General features: G+C 37.0%; 1 protein-coding gene across 1 annotated transcript; it reads right to left on the reverse strand.

The window, feature by feature from the left end:
• Positions 1 to 24223: 24223 nt before the first annotated feature.
• Positions 24224 to 25042, reverse strand: LOC143609308 (uncharacterized). Its single transcript, XM_077084098.1, has one exon. The coding sequence runs from the start codon at positions 25040 to 25042 to the stop codon at positions 24224 to 24226; it is 819 nt and encodes a 272-aa protein (XP_076940213.1).
• Between the last annotated feature and the right edge of the window lie 222 nt (positions 25043 to 25264).

Genomic DNA, 25264 nt, shown 5'->3' on the forward strand with positions numbered 1-25264 from the left:
TCTTTGGCTCTATTTGGGATAGAAAGCATGAGTAAAGACAGATGTTTGCAATTTCAGAATGACTTCTTGTGACTCATTCATGCAAATCTCCAATGATGTTTTCAGAAGGATGATTCTTTTCCACATAAGGAGTTTGTACAATCATATCTGTAGACACATTTGTGTCAAGATTTGTTTCATTGAGATCTGATTCTTCAATGATCAAATCAGTTTCTGCATCATGAAATTCTGGTGCTTCTTCATTATGTTATCCTGAAGTAGATGCACAATTGTTTTCTAAATTCAGTCTTTGAAATAGATCTTGAAATCTTGCAGTAGATGTAGCTTCTTCTTCATTTTCTTAGTTGCTTGTGTTTCCCTCATTCTGAAGTTGATCATTCTGTAGTTCTTGAATGTCTTGATTAATTTCAGGATGATCATGTTCAGGACTGTGATTGTTTTCTTGATTATTCTCTTGATCTTGTTCAACCACATCACTTGAGGATTTCTTCACAAAAATATATTCCTTTTCTTTTCTAGCAACCTTTTTCCATAACTCTTCTAAATCCAATGTTTTCTTCTTCTTCTCTTCAATTACACTGGTCTTGTAGAATAAGTCATCAAAGTCTTCAGGATAAATCTTGAAGGACCTTATCAACTTTTCATGATCAAACAGCCATGCTGCACCATCAACTGTGTTGAATTGATTCTCATTAAAGATGATATCAGATGATTCTATAACACTCAAATGGTCTTTCACATATACTCTGTATGCTTTTGAGTGTGTAGAATATCCAACAAAGAAACAATCTATGGATTTTGTTTGAAACTTGTTCAAATAGTCCATTGTGTTCAGAATGAAACATTTGCATCCAAAGGGTTTGAAAAACTTGATATAAGGCTTTCTGTTGTGGAAGATTTCATATGGAGTTTTGTTATGCCTTTTGTTGACAAGTACCTTGTTCTGAACATAGCAAGCAGTATTTGTATGTTCAGAAGCCATAAATACAGCTTGCTATGTTCAGAACAGGGTACTTGTCAACAAAAGGCAAAACAAAACTCCATATGAAATATTTCATAATAGAAAGCCTTATATCAAGTTTTTCAAGCCCTTTGGTTGCAAATGTTTTCTTCTGAACACAAGGGACTATTTTGAACAAGTTTCAAATAAAATCCCTAGACTGTTTCTTTATCGGATATTCTACACACTCAAAAGCTTACAGAGTATATGTGAAAGAGCATTTGAGTGTTATAGAATCATCTGACATCATTTTCAATGAAAATCAATTCAATACAGTTGATGGTGCAGCATGGCTGTTTGATCTTGAGAAGTTGATAAGGTCCTTCACGATTTATCCTGAAGACTTTGATGAATCTTTCTACAAGACCAGTGAAATTGAAAAGACAAAGAAGAAATCATTGGACTTGGAAGAATTATGGAAGAAGGTTGCTAGAAAAGAAAAGGAGTAAACTTTTGTGAAGAATTCCTCATGTGACATTGGTGAACCTGATTAAGAAAACAATCACAATTTTGAACATGATCATACTGAGAACAATCAAGACAATCAAGATGTACAGAATGATCAAGTTCAGAATGAGGGTGACACAAGCAACCAAGCAAGCGGAGAAGAAGCTGCATCTACAACAAGATTTCAAGATCTATTTCAAAGATTGAACTTAGAAAACAATGGTGCATCTACTTCAGGACAACATAATGATGAAGTACCAGAATTTCATGATGCAGAAACAAATCATTGGAAATGAAGAACTAGATCTCAATGAAACAAATCTTGACACAAATTTGTCTACAAATATGATTATACAAACTCCTTATGTGGAAAAGAATCATCTTTCTGAAAACATCATTGGAGATTTGCATGAAAGAGTTACTAGAAGTCATTCTGAAATTGCAAACATCTGTCTTTACTCATGCTTTCTATCCCAAATAGAGCCAAAGAACATTGCTCAAGCACTAAAAGACAATAGTTGGGTGGAAGCAATGCAAAAGGAACTAGCACAGTTCAGAGACCTACATGTGTGGGATCTTGTTGATAGGCCAAAAGACAGATATGCAATAGGAACCAAATGGGTTTTTAGAAACAAAAGGGATGAAAGGGGTTTGGTGATTAAGAACAAAGCTAGACTTGTAGCACTGGGATGTCTTCAAGAAGAAGGAATAAACTTTGAGGAAGTCTTTGCTCCTTTTGCAAGACTTGAAGCTATCAGGATTTTTCTTGCATATGCTGCCTCAAAGAACATTAAAGTGTTCCAGCTTGATGTTAAGTTTGCATTTCTAAATGGAAATATTGATGAAGAAGTGTATGTAGCTCAACCTCTAGGTTTTGAGGATCCAATGTATCCAAACAGGGTGTATAAACTAAACAAAACCCTTTATGGATTGCATCAGGCTCCTAGAGCATGGTATGATGAGCTGTCAAATCATCTTATTGAAAATGGTTTTAAAAGGGGAGCCATTGACAAGACACTCTTCTACAAAAGAAAGGGATCAGACTTACTTTTGTTACAAGTGTATGTGGATGACATCATCTTCGGATTTACAAATGAACAAATGTGCATGGAGTTTGAAGGGGTAATGAAGTCCAATTATAGCATGAGCTATATGGGAGACATGAACTTCTTTCTTGGATTACAAGTTCAACAGAAAGCTGAAGGGATCTTCATTCACCAAAACAAATATGTGCAGGACATCTTGAACAAGTTCAACAGTCATGAGTACAAGACTGCTTCAACTCCAATGGACACCAAAGAAAAGATGATTGTAGATGACAAGGGGGAGCCTGTTAATGAACATGAATATAGAGCCAAAATTGGATCTCTGATGTATTTGACTGCAACAAGACCATATATCATGTTTGCTGTATGTGTGTGTGCAAGATTCCAATCAAGTCCAAAAATCTCCCACATGAATGCTGTTAAGAGAATATTCAGATATTTAATGGGAAAACCAGACTTAGGAATTTGGTATCCAAAGAACCAATCTTTTGATCTGATTGCATATATAGACAGTGATTATGATGGCTGTAACATGAGCAGAAAGTCAATCTCAGGAGGATGTCAATTTTCGGGTGAAAGGCTAGTGTCATGGCAATGCAAAAAGCAGACTACTATCTCAATCTCTACTGCAGAAGCTGAATATGTTACTGCATCTGCCTGCTGTGCACAAGTTCTATGGATTCAAAATCAGATGCTGGAATATGGTTTGAATTTTCTGAACACCCCTATTCTTAATGATAATAATGCTGCATACTTTACTGTCAAGAATCCAGTTCAACATTCTACGACTAAGCATATTGAAATCAGACATCACTTCATCAGAGATTGCAGTGAAAAAGGTTTGAGTGAAATGCAAAGAGTTGATACAAGTGACAATTTGGCTGACCTATTCACCAAACCACTTGATAGATCCAGGTTCAACTTTCTTCTGAAAGCCCTGGGGATGATCAACTCTGATGATATCTGATTAAGGATGTATTCTTGGTTTGTGTACCTCTATGTGCTAACTAATCACTTAATTTTGAGGTTTCACAAAGTGAATGTTATGTGAATATGTTTAAGTATAATACTGATTATGCTACTGAATGTGTTAACCATTATGTGCTTTAACTGATTTTATGTGCAAAACTTAGCATGGTTGATTTGATTGAAATGTGTGCATGTTTATCAGTTGATGTGCATTTGTGATGTTAGATTAAGTGTTCTTGATATGATCTACTTGTTAGGACAAGCTTTTCTGATATCATTGCCTAATTGCTTGAATATGTATTTTATCTGATCTTTTGATGTTATTAAGATAGGTTAGACTTTGAATGTTAGTGTTGTCTACTTCTCTTGATGGTATCATGTGTGATTAAGATTTGATTATGTTACAACTGTTTATGTCAAAATGAGTCCTATGTCAAAATTAAGTGATAAAATGATGTTTTCCAATGAATTTTGCATAAATACTTTATTTTGATCAAAACATGAGCATGTTGTTAATGGTGTAGAGATATGATATGATTATTCAGTTCAAGCTTTGAAGAAGCTTAAAAGAAGGATTTTTAAAGAAAAGACTCAAGTAGTTATTTTTGCTGAAAATTTTGTCATTTGGCCAGTTGGAAGGACATGCACTTGTGTATGTTTGGTCCTTAAATCTCTATAGATTCAAAGGATAGCCATTGACCTGAAAACTGAATGCATTTGGGGAAATTATGACTTGTTTCTTATTCCCTCACTTAAAACTATGTCAATAGCTCTGACTTTGAAAGGACATATATTCACATGTATGTTTGGTCCTGTTGACCACTTGTGGTCAAACAGGATAGCCATTTACCTGCCAGTGAAGAGATATTGGGGTGATTGAATACTAAACTGAACTTATATTGGGAAATGATAGTACATTGACTACTTAGCCAATCATATAGAATTAATAAGCTAAAAAGACCTTAGTATAGTCATTAACATGTATGGTTGCTTTCTCATGATGATGTAAAATCTAAGGTGATATAAACATAATGAATATGCTAATCTTTATGTGGAGATACATAGTTGTCTTTGCATGTCTCAAGATAAATCTCTCCAAATGATAGGCAGAACAATGATTACCCAGTCATACACAAGCCTGTTGTTATTTGGTCAACCATAATGAAACATCTTTAAATATGACAACATGCTTAAGAAAATTTGAGAAAATATCAACAAAACAAGGGGGAAGAATGAATAAATCAACCAAAAGTTGATAAGTGTTTTAAATATTTTATCAAACAAGAGGGTTACAACAAGAACTACAAAGATGTTGACAAAATCTGTCTCATCTTGAATGATAGGCCTGTTATTTGAACTGTAAGTCCAACGTTCAACCTCTATATATGTTTGAATATCAAAAATACAAAAAGATCCAATAAGTTCTGTCATACAAAAACAATTTTTGACCAAATATAGGAGGATGGAGTCAAATTGGGGTGATCTGGGGAAAGCCAAATAAGCTTTGAGAAGAGATATGAGGCATCATAGCACAATGTTGACCATTAATGCATTATGCTTAAATTGAACCTTAATCATATCACCAAAGAGATGAAATTCATGCTAAGTTTATACCTGTTGTTAACGTATCTATGTTTTCATAATAATGCTGAGAATGAAGTATTAAGAAAGCTACTTAGTCAATATGATCCCATTCTTGGATCTTTTCAGAAAATGGAACAAACTGTTTTGAAGTGAAATACAACTGAAATTTGATCTCTAAATGCACCATTTGCTCTTAAACTATGATATGTAATGAAAAATATATTTTGACAAAGTGGTTTAAGTCAAAAAGTGTTGCATTTTGCCTTTAATAGGTTGAATATGTAAGTTCGGGTAAGGTTTTATGTTTTATAACCTTTCCGGGCACAAAACAGTTGAATATGTTATTTCGGGTATGGTTTGATGATTTATGACCTTTCCGGGCAAGCTTAGTCATTTTTTACTAGGTTTATGATTTTCGGGCATGCTTTGAAGTGTTTACACTTTTCGGGTAGAGTACACTCTTGTACTAATTCCCCGAGCAAGCTTGAAGTCTTGAGATGATTATGTGTTATAGCTAGCTTTTAACAAGAAATTCTTTTTTCGGGCAAGCTTTGCATTTTATATGCTGATTGTTAGTTCAAGCAAACTTTGTGAACTTAGGATTAGTACACCGAGTAAACTTTGTGATTTATGTGAATATGTTGTTAGAAAAGGTTAGTTAATCTTTCCGGGCACACTTAGATATTATTATTTAAGTTTGTCATTTTCGGGTATGGTTTGATATGTTGATGTTTCTTGAGTAAACTAAACTGTTTAGTTTAATTCTCGGGCATACCTGATGATTGAATACGTGTATCCTAGCAAGCTTGTGCTAATATAGGATATTCGGGCAAGCTCTTTGAAATTTTAGACTATAGCACACTTGAATGTTTAATGTGTTTTAATTTCATTCTGAGCATGCTCTGAGATATTTGTGTTTATGTTTTCTTTGAAATTACAAGTGTTTTCGGGCAAACTTTGTTTTCCGGGCACACTTTATATTTCGGGTACACTTCTGTTACCTCAATATACTTGGTAATTTCAAATATTGACTTTATGAGTACACTGTATGCTAGAAGTCCTTCTCCAGGCACACTTTGTACTATAGGAAGGTTATTCGGGTATACTTTGCATAAGAATGTTGTTCGGGCACACTATACATCAGAAGGGTTGCTCGAGCACACTATGCTTCCAAGTATACTTGAGTGAATATGTTTCTTAGGAAGATTGATTGATTATGATCATTATTCCTTTAGGGTTTATGCTAGATTAAGTCAATTAATTTGAATTCAAGAAATATATAAAGGGATCTTAATTGATTCTTAGTAAGAATGATTATTTGATATTTCATACTTGATTATTTGTCTTGTGATTAATTTCTCAAGAAATCTGGTATTTCGAGTAAGCTTTCTTCAATAGTGTCTTGACTTTAAATTACTTGGTTTGACCAAGAAAGGTTTGATGTTTTTATTATTCGGGTAAGCTTTGTGTAAGTGGAAGTATACCGAGTAGACTTTGGTTATATGTTAAAATTTTCCGAGTAAGGTTTACTAAAAGGGTAAAGAAATGTTTTAATATATCAAGTGGATAATGTTACTATGTGACAGCTAATAACTCACTAAACGACAAAAAGCATTTAAAACCCACTTTCAAAAAGTATATAAGAGGGAGTTAGGCAAAATTTTCAACATTACTTTTCCCTCTCTCTCCTTCCACTGCAACTGCTTACTCGCAAAGAGACCTAAACCGACTTATCACATTCATCTTTAATCCAAACCCTAACTTGAATTAGCCCTCTAATTCCGACTCGGTAAGCAACAATAATGTGTTTTCCGGTCACGATTAGACTATAATGGGCTTTGAGTATGTATCTGATTACTAATATTCTGTTTCTGTGTTTAGGTTATTAATTTGTCGAAGAACAAGTTCTTAATGAAATTTCTCTCTCATTTTCTTCATTTTTATACCTTGAAATTACTTAAAGTACAAAACTTTATGACTAATTTCACTTTGAATATGTTTGATTGTGATGTTCAGATATGGCAGAAGAAGAACAACCCAAATACTTCTTCGAGAAGAAGCACAATATGTGTGCACTTTTACAAGTTACACCTGACAATGAGCCGGTGGCAAGAATGATAACATGGATTGCTCGATCGAATGTCAGTTTTGCCTTCACTGAAAATCCTGTCATCTACAGAAATCATTCACTGGATTTCTGAAGATCTGCAGAACTTATTGAAGATATCAATGGAAAGAGAATCGAAGCATCTGTTGCTGGCCGTGAGATACATGTGACCGAAAGAATGATCAGAAGATGTTTACGGTTGAATGATGATGATCATAATCCAATAAACTTCAATACTGATCATCTGATGAGGATCTTTGAACAGACAATGGGATATCAGGGGATGGTACATGATGGGCAATTTCAAAAGGGGATGTTCCCTATGTTGTACAGATTCCATATTCATCATGTGATACAGGGATTTGCTCCACGAAAAGGATCATGGACTTTGATGAGTCGTGATCTAGCAAATGCCACTGTTGGAATCATTTATGATTTGCCATTTAATTTCTCAAAGATGATCTTTGAGGGAGTAGTTTCAAACTTGAAGAAGGCAGAGAAGGATAGGTTCTTACAATATCCAAGGTTCTTGCAAATAATCTTTAACAGATAATTACAAGATTTACCAACTATGGGAATTACACACCTACTGCAGAACCCTGACACATACAAGAGAATTAAGAATCCGGGTGTGGCCAATAGATTCAATTCTGAAGTTCCATTTGAGATCTTGCCATGGTTGTTTGACCATGACTTGAATGTGATGCCAGTGCCTGATTTAAGCTCAAATGAGGAAGGAGGAGATGATGTTGAGAGTGATGATGATGGTTCTGATGATGGAGATGATAATGTTGATGGAGATGAAAGAGGAGCTGGAGTAGCTATGGATATAGTTGCACCTGATCGGGGGGGGGGGGGGCAACTTGAGCAAACAGAACAACCTATTCCAACACCCCCACAGTCACCACCACATATTGACCAACCCATTATACCATCACCACCACAATAAACCACTCAATCCCCACCCCTAAACCTAACCATAAGCCAACCTGAAACATCAACACATACATCCCCACCACCACAAACACCACCAACATTTAGCCCAAGTCATTCTAATCCTATTATTCCAAGCCCACCCCATACACAATCACCACCACTATCCATGTTTCAAACCCACACCACAAACCAAGAACAACCTGAATATGAACAATTCACTACATCACCACCTACAACACCACCCACTGACACTGACCTATTGACCTTGTTAAAAGAAAATGCTGAACTGAAGAGAAGGAATGAGGAGGTGACAGAGGAGAATGTGATGTTATTAGAGAAGTTGGTGCAAGAAAATCTGAAAATTCAAGCCCTGGAGCAGGAGGTTGAGAAGACCTCAGCTGCCCAAAAACAGGGGGAGAATGAGAATATGCCAACTGTCTCTGGTGTAAATGTTGCTGAAACTATAACCGTTGTGGAGACTGCAAACAGTTTAAAACTGATTATGAATGTTTATGATGATGGAGAGGAGAGTAGTGAGGAGAGGAGAGCTGAGGATGATGGGTATGATGGTGATAGATCAGATGTTGGAGAACAAGACTATGATTATAATGATGAAATAGTAAATGTGGAGAGGGATAGAGAGAATGTTGAGACAGAAGATAAGATTGAAAAGATAAATGTTGAAGTAAATGTAGCTGCTACTGATACAGCTACTGATGTCTTAACTGACTTTCAGACTGGTGTAGAGACTGAAGTGACTAATGAAGGGAATACTGCTACTGAGGAGCCTATTACTCAAGAACAACCAGAAAGCTCCAATAGGGGAGAGTATGACCCTGAATTAGAAGCACTTGAAAAGGAAATAGATAACTATGAATAGTCTGAGGATTGAGAAAGGAAAAGCAAAAATCAGTGTAGAAGAGCCTGTTAAGGCATATCCAGAAAAAGATGTGTCATTAAAAGATGCTATTGCCAATGAAGATGCCCTAAGAGAACAAGAGAACATTCTGAGAGAAACAAGGGATAGGGAGATACTGGCTCAATCCATGACTCCTGAAGAAATGGCAGAACAAGAAATCTTGATCAAACAAACCAAACTTGCAAAATCAATTTTTGATGATATAGCTGATCAAGAAGCAATTGAAACACTGATTATGATGAACAGAACTGAGGACGTTGACAATTCCCTGGCTATGGTGATAAGTATGTTTCAACCACAGAGCCAACTTGAAAAGGAATCTACTTTGATTCTGTCACTGAATCCTTGAAGGTGATTGTGGAAAGTAGGCAATTGAGGGAAATTGTTGTAAGAAGTGACTTTCGTGAGTATACAGAAGAGCAACTAGAAAGAATGGCCAATCTTAATCTGTATGACTTCAGAAATAGAAACAAGATGGCTGGAAGGCAGATGAACGATCTGTCAAAATTTTTAAGAGATGAAGCTGACAAGGGGTTCAAGTTCTTAAAGGAAAAAAGAAGTTGGAGAATGATTCAACTTCACAGGTCAAAAAGGACAGAAAAGTTGAAAAGTATGGATATTGATGTAACGATTCCGACGAAATCAGGTATACCCTAACCGATAGACGTTAGTTACGTCATATGTAATGTCGGGTACATGAGTTACCATGGTAATCATACGAGAATACATGGTTCCTTGTATTGATTGTACGTGAATATATAATTCGCCGTATTGAATATGCGATCAAACGATCGATAGTTATTGAAACCCGAATGAATCGAGGGTTCAATTATAGACGAGATATATGATATTTAGTGATGTTACGAAGTATTAAAGCTTCGGGATAAGTGGATTAAAGCACATAAAAAGGATTTCGATTTAATAGTACGTCGGTACGTTAAACGAAACCTTTAATACCAAACCGAGCAAGAGACGATCGATCAAGCCGAAAAAGATGCGTAATAACTAATAATATGACGTTTCAAGTTAATAAATGTCATGCGTTAAGTTTTTAAAGTTTTTAAATCGGCTTTATATAAATTTTATTTTTAAGCCGAAAAACGACCGTTTAGGCCTCGTTTTAAGCCGAATTAAACGTTTAACCGAAAAACGAACTGAACCAGATTATCCAAAACATTATCCGGATTGCGGATATCCAAATGAGTGGCCAAAAATGAACTTGTGGGTCCCACCCCACCCCCACATGGAGCCGATCGGAATTGGGGTTATACCCCTTTCCTTTTTATTTTTTTTCATAACTCAATCATCCATCTTCATCCTTTCTCTCAAGTTCACAAGCTAAAACCCGAGTTTTCTAGCAAGAACAACGAGGTAAAGATCGAGTCATAATCATTTTCATCTTCCTTTTTCGAGTTATTTGCAAGGAAATGAAGTTTCAAGTGAAAAATGGGTGAAAACCCGAGATGAAACCGATTCTTGCATGATCAAGTGATGTATACAAATTATACAAGGGATCTTGGTCCAAGAAAGGGGTTAAACGAACCAAGAACGAATTTTTACGGTTTAAATCTTTGTTTTTGTATCATAACCGTAACCATGAAAGAAATGGCTTGATCGTGAGTGTGACTTGCTTGGTATTGTGGTATGTTGTTTGTAGGATCTGTGTTTAGTGGTAGATAAGGCGAAAAGACGAGTTTGTAGCTTTTAGTGGCGGAAAACGAAAGGTATATTCGGTTTATGTCGGTGTATGTGTTTTTGGACAGATTGTTGGTCGTTTAGAGTTAGGTCATGAAATTTTACAGAGGTGTTAAACACATGAAAATATGAGTTTTGTGAATTTCTGGTAATTTTTGGATAAAGGATGAATATTTGGTGAATTTAATGCTCGGTTTTGGCCAAAAATGGTGAAAAATAGTTAAATATCATGAAAAATTCTGGAAAATTGCAGATAAGCTTTATATATCATGTATAAGTCACACACAAAATTTGAGGTCCGTTGGAGAAGTCTAAGTAGGCTTTTCGGTTAAACGAGTTCTAGGGATTTCTAGCTCGGTTTTGGTGAAAATGGCATGTAAAAGAAGATTTTGGTTCTGGAAAAATTACAGGGGACTATGTGGATGGCAGAGGACATCCAGGAAAATTTTGGGATTTTTCTAAGATCGTTTGGTATTTACGACATATTTAGTGTTTAAACGGTGTTTAAAAATAGATAAATAAATTTTAAATATAGAAATTAATTCTGGAAATATTTTTATAAAATTCCCCACTGTTAAAAAGTGATTTGTGCAAAATTTCAAGATCCGAGAGTAAACGGATAAGTATTTGTGCTAATTATCAAACTTTTAAAGTTAAAACGCGTAAACCGGTGAAGTTCGCTTAAGCGAGCTGACTGGTGTATAAAAACCTTAAAAATGGACTATTTTCATATAATTGAGTTAAACAAGTAAAAATGAATCATCCGAAAATAATTCGGATGATTTGGGTATTTTTAACCGATTTAACAGTTTCCGGTACGCCAAAGACGGAAACGGGTCCCGAGGTCAATCGGGGCGTCTAAACCGAGTACTAATTTCACCACTTTAATTAAAATATCAGTCAACAACGATTTTCGGATCGTGTGTGACCAAACTCATTTTGAAACATAAAATTTGATAACCGTGCTAGGCACGCAAAACGGGGAAAACAAGCTATTAGAAGAATTGACTGTCGAACTCTAAACGACATCACAATCTGAGTCCGGAAAAGTGTTTCTGGGTTAACCTTGCCCCCAGAACGGGTACAGTGCTGGGTTAACAGTGTCCCCAGATGTACCGGTTGATACGATTAAAGTTATATTAATATTGAGTGTATAGTAATGATCGTAGGGATCATATTACAGATTGGACGGGTTAACTGATATTGATTGTTGTTACCTGCTTGCATGTGCTAAGGTGAGTTTCACGAGCCCCTTTTTATTGAACTGTTTTAAATATTTTCCCGGGGCTGAAAGCATGTTTTTATCAAAGTGTTTAAGTACATGCCGATCGCATGGAAATGAATGTATTTATATAATGTTTATTGTACGGGAATCGTACGGTAATGTATTAAGATGGTAATTGTCTGAGTTGCTAATATTGTAAGGCCCTAAACAGTGTTCTGGGTTAACAGTGTCCCCAGAGGTTATTAAATGTATTTCTGGGTTAACAGTGTCCCCAGAGGTTATTAAATGTATTTCTGGGTTAACAGTGTCCCTAGAGGGTATTAAATGTGTTTCTGGGTTAACAGTGTCCCCAGAGGTTATTAAATGTGTTTCTGGGTTAACAGTGTCCCCAGAGGTTATTGGATGTGTTTCTGGGTTAACAGTGTCCCCGGAGTGAGTACAGTACTGGGTTAACAGTGTCCCCAGATAATATTATATTATGATATGGATTTATAATGGTTTACTAAAATTGTGAAACTCACCAACTATTCATAGTTGACCCGTTTTCTCACATGCTTTTCAGGTACAATTTAGATGAAGTGATTGCTTACGTGTTAAGTGCTTGATGTGTGTAAGATTTGTGTGCGGGATGTTAGGGTACATTATAACAGATAGAATTATGAATCGTATTGTATGATGTGTGTATCACCTAGACGGTAATGAAAGATGAGATAATGTAATTTTGAAGTATATTAATGCATTCAGTTTTCTTTATAAACAATGTGGTTGATATCAGAGGTGTCTGTCGCATCCCGTTTACGTTTCCGCTGCGGTTGCGGGTTGTTACAATTGATGAAAGAGACTTTGTGATGAATATCACAGGAATGAATCCACTGTCAAACATGAATACATGCATAAGTCTTGGAAGAAGAATGATCCGCCAATTACACAGTACAAAAGAATGGCATCATAGTTGAAATTGAGTATAAAGAAAAGGATGATCATTACTTGCTGAGAAACTCAGATGGAAAAATATTAGGGATCATTAAGAAAGATGAAGACTTGACCTACCTGCATGATGAAGATTTAATGGATATAAGGGATTTGGTTATACAAGAAAGTCATACTCATTACCGAATCCTTAATATCTTCAAAATGAAAGCTGCATCTGAGAAAATCAATAAAAGACAAGCCGCTCATAATGCAAGAAAGAGACAAGATTAGTAGAGTAGGCTTTGTGATGTAATGTCTTCGGACATCTTTTGAATATGTAATTTATTTATGTTATTTGAATATGTAAATTTTACTTTTAATTTGATGTGTATTTTTGACTAAGTGTAAGTAACCTTATAAATATTTTGGGTCAGCTGAGGTGTTCTAATCTAGGGGAGATTGTTGAGTCAAAGATTTGACCAAAATGAAGTATATGGAAGATTGGAATCTTCTCAACCTCCTCAGAATTTGCTAAGTATGGATCCGGGCACATCTTAGACCTCCGAGCAAGCTTTTACTTAACCGGGTACGAAATTTTGTCTATCGGGCAAGGTTATCTTCAAGTAGTCTTCTTTAGTGGATATCTGAGCAGGGTTTGCAAATTAGTGCATTGCCGGGCAAGGTTCACTAGTTTATGTAAATCCGGGAAAGGTTCACTTTGTCAAGCAAGTCTGTTCTTCAAAGCCAATTAATGTTCACTCCCAAGTAAGCTTTTGGCTAACCAAGCTCATGAAACCAAGTGATTGGAAGACCAGGCAAGGTATTCATTAATAATAGTGGTCCGAACAAGCTTGATGGTTGAAATGGAATATCACTAAGTAACATCGGGCAAGGTTCAACTCAAGCAAGGAACAGTACTCCCAAGTACACTTTGCTAATAAGTTATTTTATAGCAAGGAGTTGAAATAGACCATTGAAGAACAAGGTTGCTCGTAAAGATTTGTCGGGCAAAGTCTGGCAAAGTCAAGAAGATTGAAGTCTACCCGGTGAGTATCAATGTTTGGGGTTTCTAGAAGGAATGACAGCTGTCCTAGGGTGACAGGCCTATAAATAGAATGTTTTAGGGCACGCCGCCTAAGACAGAGAGCGACACATTAATTAAAATAGAATATTTTGTGTGACGGCTGTCCTAGAATACGTACCGAAAAACCCTTCTTCAAGAAACCCTAAATCGATTATCCAGTTTGTATGATTAATATTATATAAATGGAAATCTTTTGAGTGAATCTTGTTTGTGTTGGTTACATTTGAATACTTATTAAGCAACCGTATGTTTGCTATTGATTCCGCCTTTAACAAACAGTTACCTTTCTAAATATAGCAACCCGTCATTAACTCTCTTGTCGACACATTTATTTGTGTGAGTTATGACATGATTAAGTAAGATCCAGCTGAAATCAAGGGACCTGACATATAAGTTGCCATTTCTTGGTGCCATCATCATAATCATTTCAGGTGGAATTACAAATTCAGGTTTTAGAATGAAACAGTGGGAATCATCGAAACTGACTTTGTATCCCTTATCACACATTTGTGAAATACTCAGTAGATTATACTGAAGACCTTCAACATGAAATACATTATCAAATGAAACTTTTCCATTTGTTAAGATTCCTTTCCCAACAATCTTTTCACCATTTTCATCACTTTCAAATGCTACAGGACCTTCAAACTTTTCTTCATAATTGAAAAGACATCTCTTGTCACAAGTCATGTGCCTAGAACAACACTATCCATATACCATATGTCATTCAGAGGAGTGGTCTGTCCCTGCACAAAAGAAAGAGTTTGATTAGTTGAGTGATGAAGTGCAAGCTAGATCAACTTGCAGCTCATCAGATTCAGTTTCAAAGGCAGATTGGGAAGTGAGTGTTGTTGGTTCAGGACCTTCATGAGTGACTTATATATTGTCTGAATTGTCTGTTTCATAACCACACTCTCTTGGGGTTTTAACAAATGAGGTTGAGCTTAGACAGTCTTCTGATGCATTGTCACACTCCTTCACCACATAGTCTTTCTTATCAGAGTAGTCTCTTACATCAGCAACTGTCTCAACCTTAGTTTCAGTCTTAGGTTTCCAAAGGAATCCTTCAGGTTCGAACCCATGTTTCAAGAGAAACTTTTCATCACCAGTGAGTTCTGTTGATTTCTTTTTAGGAAACGCACCTCTTTTTCTTGTCTTCTCACTGCTTGATGATCCTTGAGAACTATCAGATTTGACAGATTGAGTATCCTTTTTAGGGATGATTCTCAAGGGTTGAGAGTTCTGTTTGACATTTCTCTCATGCTTTACATGAGATTTACTCCTTGAGCATGCTTAGCCACATGTTTCTTGGCTTTCATTCAAGGCTTGTGGCTTTCTTTCTTCAGAACTTCCATTTCCCAAGCTTTTCCCTTTCCCAGGTATTCATCATACTTTTGCTTGTACACAACAAAGTCTTGTTCATTCTTTGTTTCATCTGGGACATGAAAAGGCTTGAATTTGAGTCTTTCATTACAAGAGTCTGTATGATGATCATACTCATCACACTTCTTGCACCAGACCTTTCCTTTGTATTTTTCATGTTCCTTTTCTTTCTTGAATCTTTCACTTGGTCTAGGTTCTTTGACTCCAATGGTCTTCTGATTCTTTAGACTATCAAAGTTGATTGAGAAAGGGACAAACTCATCAATCTTGATGTCTTGTCTTTCAGTCTTGCTCTTTACAAACACAATTTTTTGCATATTCAGTGGTTCTTCATCTTGACTTTATCTATGTCTTAAAGTTTTAAACATCCACATTTTCTTTTACCCTATTTTTGTTGTTCTCCTTTATCTTTTCCAATACTGCTTGGCTTGGAGGCCTTACAGCATTGTAATTTACCTTCTTTTTACATATGTCAAAGGACACATGCTCTCTCTTTGTTCTTTCATTTTGTTTCTTCATTCTTGATGTGACAGGTGGATACATTGGAAGTTTGTCAATGGATTCTGGTTTCTTGTATTTTCTTCCTCTTTCAGCAGCTTTAATTTTCTCATCAGTGATTTGATCACTTAAATCACTCAAGTCATCTTGATTCAAATCAATTAAATCAAAGTCATCTTCAGAGACTTGAACTCCAATTGATTTTTCTTCTTTCAAATCTTTCTTCACAACAAAGTCTCCTTCTTCACTCACCTCAACATTTTTATACAAATCCACAAGTTCTTCTTTGTCTTGAAAAACATCTTTGAATTGTTGTAGATATGCATTTCTTTTTTCTTTATCAACTTTTGGCATAAAGTTGTTGTTGAAAGGGGGTGGTACTGCTTTGTACTTGTCTTCTTCCTTAACTTGGTTTAAAATTCCACAGATGTTTCCAGTGGAAACCAAGTTCTTCAAGAATTCATTGTCAACTTGCAACTTAGTGTTTTGCACCTTCTCTTTTATAATCATTTTCTTCAACCCATCTATTTTAGTTATGAACCTTTTCTGAGCTCTGTAACTGTTTACACAGTCTTTTTCCAAACTTTTCATCCTTTCGTCACTTATCAGTTCACTTGCCTCATATGCATTTATGACACTTTGTTTCTTAAAACACTCACTTTCCATCTTGCCTACTTTCATTTTCAAATCGTTGATAACTTCAGTTAAATCAATAGTAGAAGCAGAATGTACCTGAGATGATGATCCAGTTTCTTTCTCAATTATGGACATGAATGCCACATTTGCTTTCTTGATATCATTTGCAATGTCTTCTTCATGATTGCTCCAATCAAATTTACCTTCATGTTGTGTTGTTACAACAACATTTCGTTGATTTCTGATCTGATTTTGGTTGGCTGGAACAGTGTTGTTTGGAACATTTTGAAGGTGTTGGTTGTTGTTTCAATGAAAACTTTGATTCTGAGGCACTCCTTGATCATGATTGTTCATTTGAGGCTGAAAGTTGTTGAAGTTGGGATTAGAGTTGTTGGGATTGTTGTTAAAGTTGTTGTTGTTGGGTCTCTGCTGATTCTGTTGATATTGAGGCTGCTGATTTCTTGGTGGATTCTGAAATTGGTTTACTTGGAAATTTCTTGGCATGTTACATTCTCGTGCAAAATGACCAGGCTATTGGCAATTGTAGCAAATGGCTTTTGACTTGTCAAAACCAATTCTTTCATTTGGCCCTGATAGGAGTGACCTACCAGTCCTATTGTAAAGCATCTTACTTCTAAGAGCCAACATAGCTGCTTGCCACTTCAAATCCATGTCCTCCAAATCATCAGCATCTATCTGCTCAAGATCATCTTGTACCACACTTGTGTGAAACAAATTCTTTGCAACAAATGCATTATATGATTCTGTAAACATTGAAAGCAAGACCTATGTTTCACTGTCTTGACCATGTCCACCACTAGTATGAGGTACATTTCCACTTGCCATTGAGGCAGAATCAGTGTCATCAATCAGTTGCACATTGAATCTTTGCTGGTTACCAAGATTACTTGTGCTACCACCAACAAAAGATTTTGGAGTGTCAGTACTATGCTCAACTGGTTCTTCAATAATAGGAATCTGCTGTTGATTCTTGGTAGTCAAATTACCCATAGGTGCAATCAATGCATTTGAAACATTGAAGCAGGGTCTTTTCTCCTTAATAATCTCATTCTCTATCATCTCTATCTCTGCAGCTTGAAGTAAGCACACTACATCATCCAATTTCAAGTCATTGAAGTTGTGCTTCTGAAGGATGAATTTGCAGGCAGTGTACCATTCCTTTGGAATAGAGTTGAGCAGCTTGGTATTCAGGTCAAAGTCAGTCATGACATAGTCTGTGGTTCTGAGATCATTCACTATTGATAAGAACCTTTCAAAGAATAGATTTCAACCTTTCTTCTTCTTTATACTTAAATCTTTCTAGCTGTTGCTTCAATCTCTGCTTCTTGATGTTTTTGAGCTCAACATTTCTCTCAAACATTTCAAGTATTGCATCATACATTGCTTTGGCATTCGGATGATGTGCAACCTTGGTAAGTATTTCCCAAGACAGACCTAGCTTTAACATAGCTAAAGCCTTGTCATCTAATTTTCTCATTCTTTCTTTCACAGCAACAGTTGCAGCTGTGTTTGCACCTTCCTCATCAGTGCCTTGTGGACCATTCTTGATGGAGTTCCACATATCAACATCATTATAGCAAATGGCTTCTTCAAACAAGACCTTCCATTTTGTGAAATTTTCCTGTCCATACAGTCTAGGAATCTTGTTAGTAGACACTTCTTGTTCTTCGTAACCAGACATTTTGTGAAATCAAAAATAATTTCTTTGTAAAAACAGAGTTAAAAAAAAATAATCAGATATGAAAACCGGTTGTTCAGATCTGATGTGTCTGATATGATTAGAACAAGATTTATATATAAAAATTAAAGCTTTAAACAGAATAAGGAAGAGAAAACACAAAATGATTGTAGACCTGGAAGAAAAATGAAGAACAGAGCTGCTGACGTCACTTTTCAACGGTACAGTGGTCTGCTTACGTCATCTTTCTTCAAATCTTCAATCAACAACAATCTTTCCAAAATAGCAGCAACAAGCTCTGATACCACTTGTCAAGTCCCCGATTTCAGCTGAATCTTACTCAAATTATGTCATAACTCACACAAATAGATGTGTCGACAAGGGAATTATGACAGGTTATTATATTTAGAAAGATTACAGTTAGTTAAAGGCGAAATCAATAACAAACAGGGTAGTTGCAATTAATAATCAAAGGTAACTAACACACTCAGGATTCACTCAAAAGATTTCCATTTATATAAAATTCATCATACAAAGGGTAATCGATTTAGGGTTTCTTGAGGGAAAGTATTATCCGTACTATTCTAAGACAGCCGTCACACTCAATAATATTCTCTCTGAATTAATGAGTCTATCTGCCTTTTTCGCCGCTACGGAGGTGTGACCTACATTATTCCTTTTATAGGCCTGACACCTCCATTACAGATGTCATTCCTTCTAGAAACCCTAAATGCTAAAACATATTCAAATTACATATTCAGAATTATTCTAAGTGTAAAACAAGTCTTCCGGGTAGGCTTTGCAACAATATTCATTTTTCGAGTAGGCTGTGTGCTCTGCCATCCTTCAGCACTTAGTAACATAGAAGTGTGCTCGGGATCAGTTTCCGGGTAGACTTTACTTGAAGAGTATTTTACCAAGTAAAATACCCACCGTGTAGACTTCAATCTTCTTGACTTTGCCAGACTTTACCCGACAAACCCATACGAGCAACCTTGTTCTTCAATGGTCCATTCAACTCTTTGCTAGAAATTAACTTATTAGCAAAGTGTGCTCGGTAGCACTGTTCCTTGCTTGAGTTGAACCTTGCCCGATATTACTTAAAGATATTCCATTAAATCATCAAACTTGCTTGGACCACTGTATTATTAATAAATACCTTGACCGGTCTTCCAATTACTCGGTTTCATGAGCTTGGATAGCCAAAAGCTTACTAGGGAGTGAACTTTACTTGGCTTTGAAGAACAGACTTGCTTGATAAAGTGAACCTTGCCCGGATCTACATAAACTAGTGAACCTTGCCCGGCAATGCACTAATTTGCAAACCCTGCTCGGATATCCACTAAAGAAGACTTCTTGAAGATAACCTTGCCCGATGGACAAAATATTGTACCTGGCTAAGTAAAAGCTTGCTCGGAGGTCTAAGATGTGCCCGGATCCATACTTAGCGAATTCTGAGGAGGTTGAGAAGATTTCAATCTTCCATATATCTCACTTTGGTCAAATCTTTGACTCAACATACCCGGGAATAACTTCAATCGTGAGTTGTACAACCACACTCTTTGACCTTCCTCGAACGTCTTTCTCCTCAGCTTAGGATCATGCACTCTTTTCATCTTGTCTTTATAAGCTGATGTACACTCATATGCTTCGTCTCTCAACTCCTCTAACTCACACAAGTTCAACTACCTTTGCTTACCTGCACACTCATAATCTAGATGAATTTTCTTAACCACCCATAACTCGCGATGGGCAATTTCAACAGGTAAATGACATCCTTTCCCATAAAACAACCGACAAGGGGTGGTTCCAATAGGCGTTTTAAAAGCCGTATGGTAAGCCCATAACGCATCATTTAATTTATTTGACAAATCTTTACGATCAGGCCTTACCTTCTTTTGCAAAATCTCTTTTATTTGTAGATTGGAAACCTCCACTTGACCACTCGTTTGAGGATGATATGGAGTGGCAATGCGGTGGTTAACGCCATACCGTTTAAGCAATTTGCCAAAATTAAAAATTTTAAAATGTGAACCCCTATAACTGATTATGACACGAGGAACACCGAATCATGAAAATATGTCTGATTGGACAAATTTGCAAAAAACGGTATGGTCGTTTGTCTTGGTGGCGATTGCTTCTATCCATTTAGAAACATAGTCAACCGCCACTAAGATATATAATTTCTGTAATAATTTGGGAACGGGCCCATGAAATCAATCCCCCGAACATCAAAGATGTTGACAACAAGGATTGGTTGCATGGGCATCTCGTCCCTCTTTGAAATGCCACCTATTTGTTGGCATTTAACGCAATTTTTAACAAACTCAGCTGCGTCTTTATAGAGGGAGGGCCAGTAGAATCCACAAGTCAAGACACGATGCCCTGTCTTTTGTCCATTAAAATATCCACCACATGGTGATGAATGAGCATGGTGTAGGACACTTTTGACTTCCTCCTTCGGGATGCACCTTCTCATCACTTGATCGGCACCCACCCGAAACAGGTCCGGGTCTTCCCAAACGTAGTACTTTACCTGTGATAGGAAGTGTTGCTTCTTCTTCTTGGGCCAAAATTTAGGAACTATATATGCAACAAGAAAATTAATAATGTCAGCATACCAAGGTAACATTGAAAAAGAAAACAGTTGTTCATTCGGAAATAACTCATTGATGGCCTTGCATCTTCTTCCTCCTCTCCAATCCATCTAGACTAATTGTCCATGACCACACTCTCGCTCCCTTTCTTGTCCCGGATCTCCACATCAAACTCTTGAAGTAGCAAATTCCATCTGATTAAGCGCGGCTTTGCATCCTTCTTTGACATCTATTTCACTTCACTATGATATGAAAACACAACAACTTTGCTTCCCCAAATATAAGATCGAAATTTATCCAATGCATATACTACCGCTAGCAACTCCTTTTCCGTGGTGGTGTAATTACTTTGAGCATCGGAAAGAGTTTTTCTTGCATAGTATATGGCAACGAGTTTCTTATCCACCTGTTGACCCAAAACAGCCCCGAATGCGTAGTCACTCGCGTCACACATAATTTCAAACGGAAGTGACCAATCGGGTGACATCAAGGTCGGGGCTTCAACCAATTTGTTTTTAAGCATATTAAAAACTTTTAAGCAATCTTCATCAAAAACAAATGGTACATCTTTTAATAACAGATTACACAACGGTTTTGTAATGACACTAAAATTTTTTATAAACCGTCAATAAAACCCGGCATGTCCCGAAAATGACGGGATTCCCTTAATATTAGTAGGAGGTGGCAAATTATATATAACATTAACATTAGCCCGGTCAACCACAATCCCCCAACTAGAGATGACATGCCCCAAAACCGTTCCCTCTTGCACCATAAAATGGCTCTTTTCCCAACTTAAGACCAAATTCGTTTTCACACATCTTTTTAAAACTTTTTTTATTTCAGTTAAGCATGATTCAAAAGATGAGCTGAAAATAGAAAAATCATCCATATAAATTTCAAGTGAATCCCCGACCATATCTGAAAAGATACTCATCATGAACCTTTGAAAGGTGGCTAGGGCATTAGACAAGCCGAAAGGCATTCGCCTAAATGCGAATGTACCGTATGGACACGTGAAAGTGGTCTTATGTTGGTCATCAGGGTGAATAGCAATTTGATTTTACCCCGAGTAGCCATCTAAAAAGCAATAAAATTTCTGACCAGATAATTTTTCGATGATTTGGTCAATGAACGGTAGAGGAAAATGATCTTTGGATGTCGCGGCATTCAACTTCCGGTAATCAACACAAATTCGCCACCCAGTTACCGGTCGGGTACCAATTTCTTCACCTCTCTCATTACCGGTTATCTGAATACCCGCCTTCTTCGGAATCGTTTGTGTTGGACTCACCCAAGTACTATCCGAAATCGGAAAAATAATTCCCGCATTGTCACACCCCTTTCTAAAGCATAGGAGCATGACACATAAGTTGGTATCGTAATTGTAAATAAATCAGAGTTACGTTAATTTGCGGAAGACTTATAAAACTTTAAGGATCGAAATATAGTATTTACATGAAAGACGGGATTATAAAATACCCGTTTGAGTTAACAAAACATTTAATTGTTTATGATTACAAAACCACCATATATTAAGTTTATAAAAAATAAATCCGAGCCATTGGATATCATAGTACTTCATCATTCCAAGCTCTAACTTTGTTCACCTGCAAAATGTAATAAAATACGTCAGCAACAAATGCTGGTGAACAAGCTAACGCAAAATAACTTTTTTTACTTTATTAACCCTCGAGACTACGCCCGTCTCGGCCCAACGTGGCTTAGGAATAACAAAGTCAAATAACACATTATAAACTAGAGCCTCTACACTAGGTCACCTCACAAACACCGCAGCGTTCGACTTAATTAAGTACCCGTAAATATACACAACGGTCGTACTCCCTGCAGGAGAGCGTCCTACGACCAAGGGTGGTGCGATCATGCCCATACATCACATAGTACCACCTATGTAAGGATCCAGACATATGTATACCACAGCCTGAGGGCTAGGTTCATACCCATAGTTATAACGGTTTTAGGAACACATAGTTCCTTGTAAACAATTTCATATAACAAGTTGACTCTTTTGAAAACATGTTTAAAAGTTTGGGGGCGTATTCATCTTATCTCTTTAGGACCGGCTTCACTCACCGTCCAAGGATCTTTCCCTTTCTTTATCTCGAACCTATAGTTACGAGTATAAATATTTGTTAGTCGGATACACGATCCGTCTTAAGACCATTAGTCTTATATCTCAATCCTCGATTGAACCTTTAGTTCAATTCTTATTTACTTGAAAACCTCTTGTTTAAAAATAAATTATAAACCTTTAGTTTATATTCAAAACTCGACGTTTATTCTTCTCCAAAAACGTAATCTTTTCTTTTATTATTTAAGAATACTCTTTATTCATTAAATAATATTCTCATAACAAAGAATATATACATATATACTTATACATATATATATATATGTTATCGCAATCTTCAATATCATTCTTTTATTCGTTTATTTGTTATGTTTTCTTTTATTTTATCGAGGCATCGAGTATAACCTCGACTTAAGGCTTAAGCCTTGAATATAATATTCAATCATATTGAATTCATTATTACGCCTAACCTCGTTGGCGTTTAGAAATGCTAGGGACTCGAGCAGCACTCCGATGCCGCCTTACTTTGCTCGACACGCTAATCGAGGAACGCCAAATCTTCAACACTCGAGGACACGACTATCGAGATTCCTTGCCATTATAATAACACCTTCTTGATTGAGTGAGGGTAGAGGGTTTGGAAAGTACTTTCAAAGAAATGTTATACACAAACGAAGGATTGTGGCACGCTTATCGAGGAAAATCGTTTATCGGTTCTAGAGAGAGGTTAGAGAGAAGTGAGAGCTGTGTTTGGGATACCTGGAGTGAGATCCCATGGCCGCTATTTATAGACTTCAAATTGGGTCTCGTCGCGGTACGCGATGGGTGCTTCAGCAGACCTATCGCGTACCGCGATATAGGTCTGCTGACGCAGATCGTAGACCTGCCACGTGTTGACACGTGGCAGGCGCCGCTCCACGTGGCAGCAGTGTTGCCACGTGGTGACACGTGGTAGCACATGGTGCCACCGTGTGCCACGTGGCACACGTGTCACACGTTGTCAGACACCCCCTCGCGGTACGCGATGGGAGTCTCTTCTGACTCATCGCGTAGCGCGATGGGTCAGGAATACAGAATTTTCATTTTTAACCCTCAAATTTGGAATTTGGCAATTTTAGTCCCTAGTCTTCGGAAAGTTGATACTTTGAACTCGAAATTTTCATGGTGTTACACGCATCCAACCATTTCAAAACTTCTTTCTTTACAACTTCCCGCATGTTCGGATTTAACCATCTTTGTGCATCATGTGCGGGTTTCACCTCGAGATCTGTGATAATCTTATGCATCACGATAGACGGACTAATTCCCATCAAGTCTGCAATCATCCACCCAAGTGTTGCCTTATGTTCTTTCAGCACTACCATCAATTCCCTTTCTTGATCTTCTTCTAAATTTTAGGCGATGATGGCGGGTAACGTATCATTTTCTCCCAAAAACACATATTTGAGGTGTTTTGGGAGTTCCTTCAACTCGACTACCGGAGGACTCTCAAGTGAAGGTCTCAATTTGGAGTAAATAGTGTCCGGTAGTTTTTCCACCTGTTGAGACCATGACGGTTTCCCGATACTTGCAGCATAAAATTCAACTGCTATTTCCTCTTCTTTTAACTGATGTGAATGCTCTACTGCTGACCTACAACAAATAACACACTCCTCTGTGGCATCATCCTCATTCTCATGAGGATTCAACCCGTCAATGATTTCAACTGCGAAGCATTCATCACTCACCAGAGGGTTAGAAACGTTTGAAAAACAAGTTAACCAAAGATTTTTATTCCCGAAAGCCATGTCAACTACCCCAGTTCTATAGTTTATTAAAGCATTTGCGGTTGCCAAAAAGCGCCTACCGAGAATCACGTTCGGTTGCCGTTTTGGGTCAACCGTGACATAGTCTAGAAATAGAAAGTCAACCGGGTAATAAAAGTCCTCGATCATAACAATTACATCAGTAACAATTCCCCTAGGAAGCTTAAGTGTAAAATAGGACAACACCACGGCGGTGTCAGCTTTTCTATGTGGACCAAAATCATATTGGTCATAGAAGCTTCCCGGGAGGATACTCACCCCATCTCCAAGATCCAATAACGCCCTCGTCATTTTAAAATCGCCCACTTGAATGGGTATTATCGGCATTCCTGAGTCTTGTAGCTTGGGTGGGAGTATTCCCATCAAAACCGAACTCATATTAGCCGTTAAATCGACCTTTTTGGGCATCTTATGAGTTCTCTTTTGAGTACACAAGTCCTTCATATACTTAGCATATGCGGGGACTTGTTTAATAGCATTAATGAGGGGTAAATTAATTTTTACTTGTTTAAAGACTTCCCACATTTCCTCCTGTTGTGGGCCCCTCTCTTTAAGTGATGATATTGCGGGATTCACCAATGCATGAGGAAATGAAACGGTTTTACCCGCGGGACCCGTCTCCTTGGCGTT

The sequence above is a fragment of the Bidens hawaiensis genome, unplaced genomic scaffold, assembly GCF_021521415.1.
Source record: "Bidens hawaiensis isolate Kalapana, Puna unplaced genomic scaffold, B.hawaiensis_p1.1 tig00419542_1, whole genome shotgun sequence".
In the NCBI taxonomy this organism is placed as follows: domain Eukaryota; kingdom Viridiplantae; phylum Streptophyta; class Magnoliopsida; order Asterales; family Asteraceae; genus Bidens; species Bidens hawaiensis.

Excerpts from the sequence above, each read along its gene's own strand:
- LOC143609308 (XM_077084098.1), bottom strand. The coding sequence starts at position 25,042 with ATGCCCAAAAAGGTCGATTTAACGGCTAATATGAGTTCGGTTTTGATG.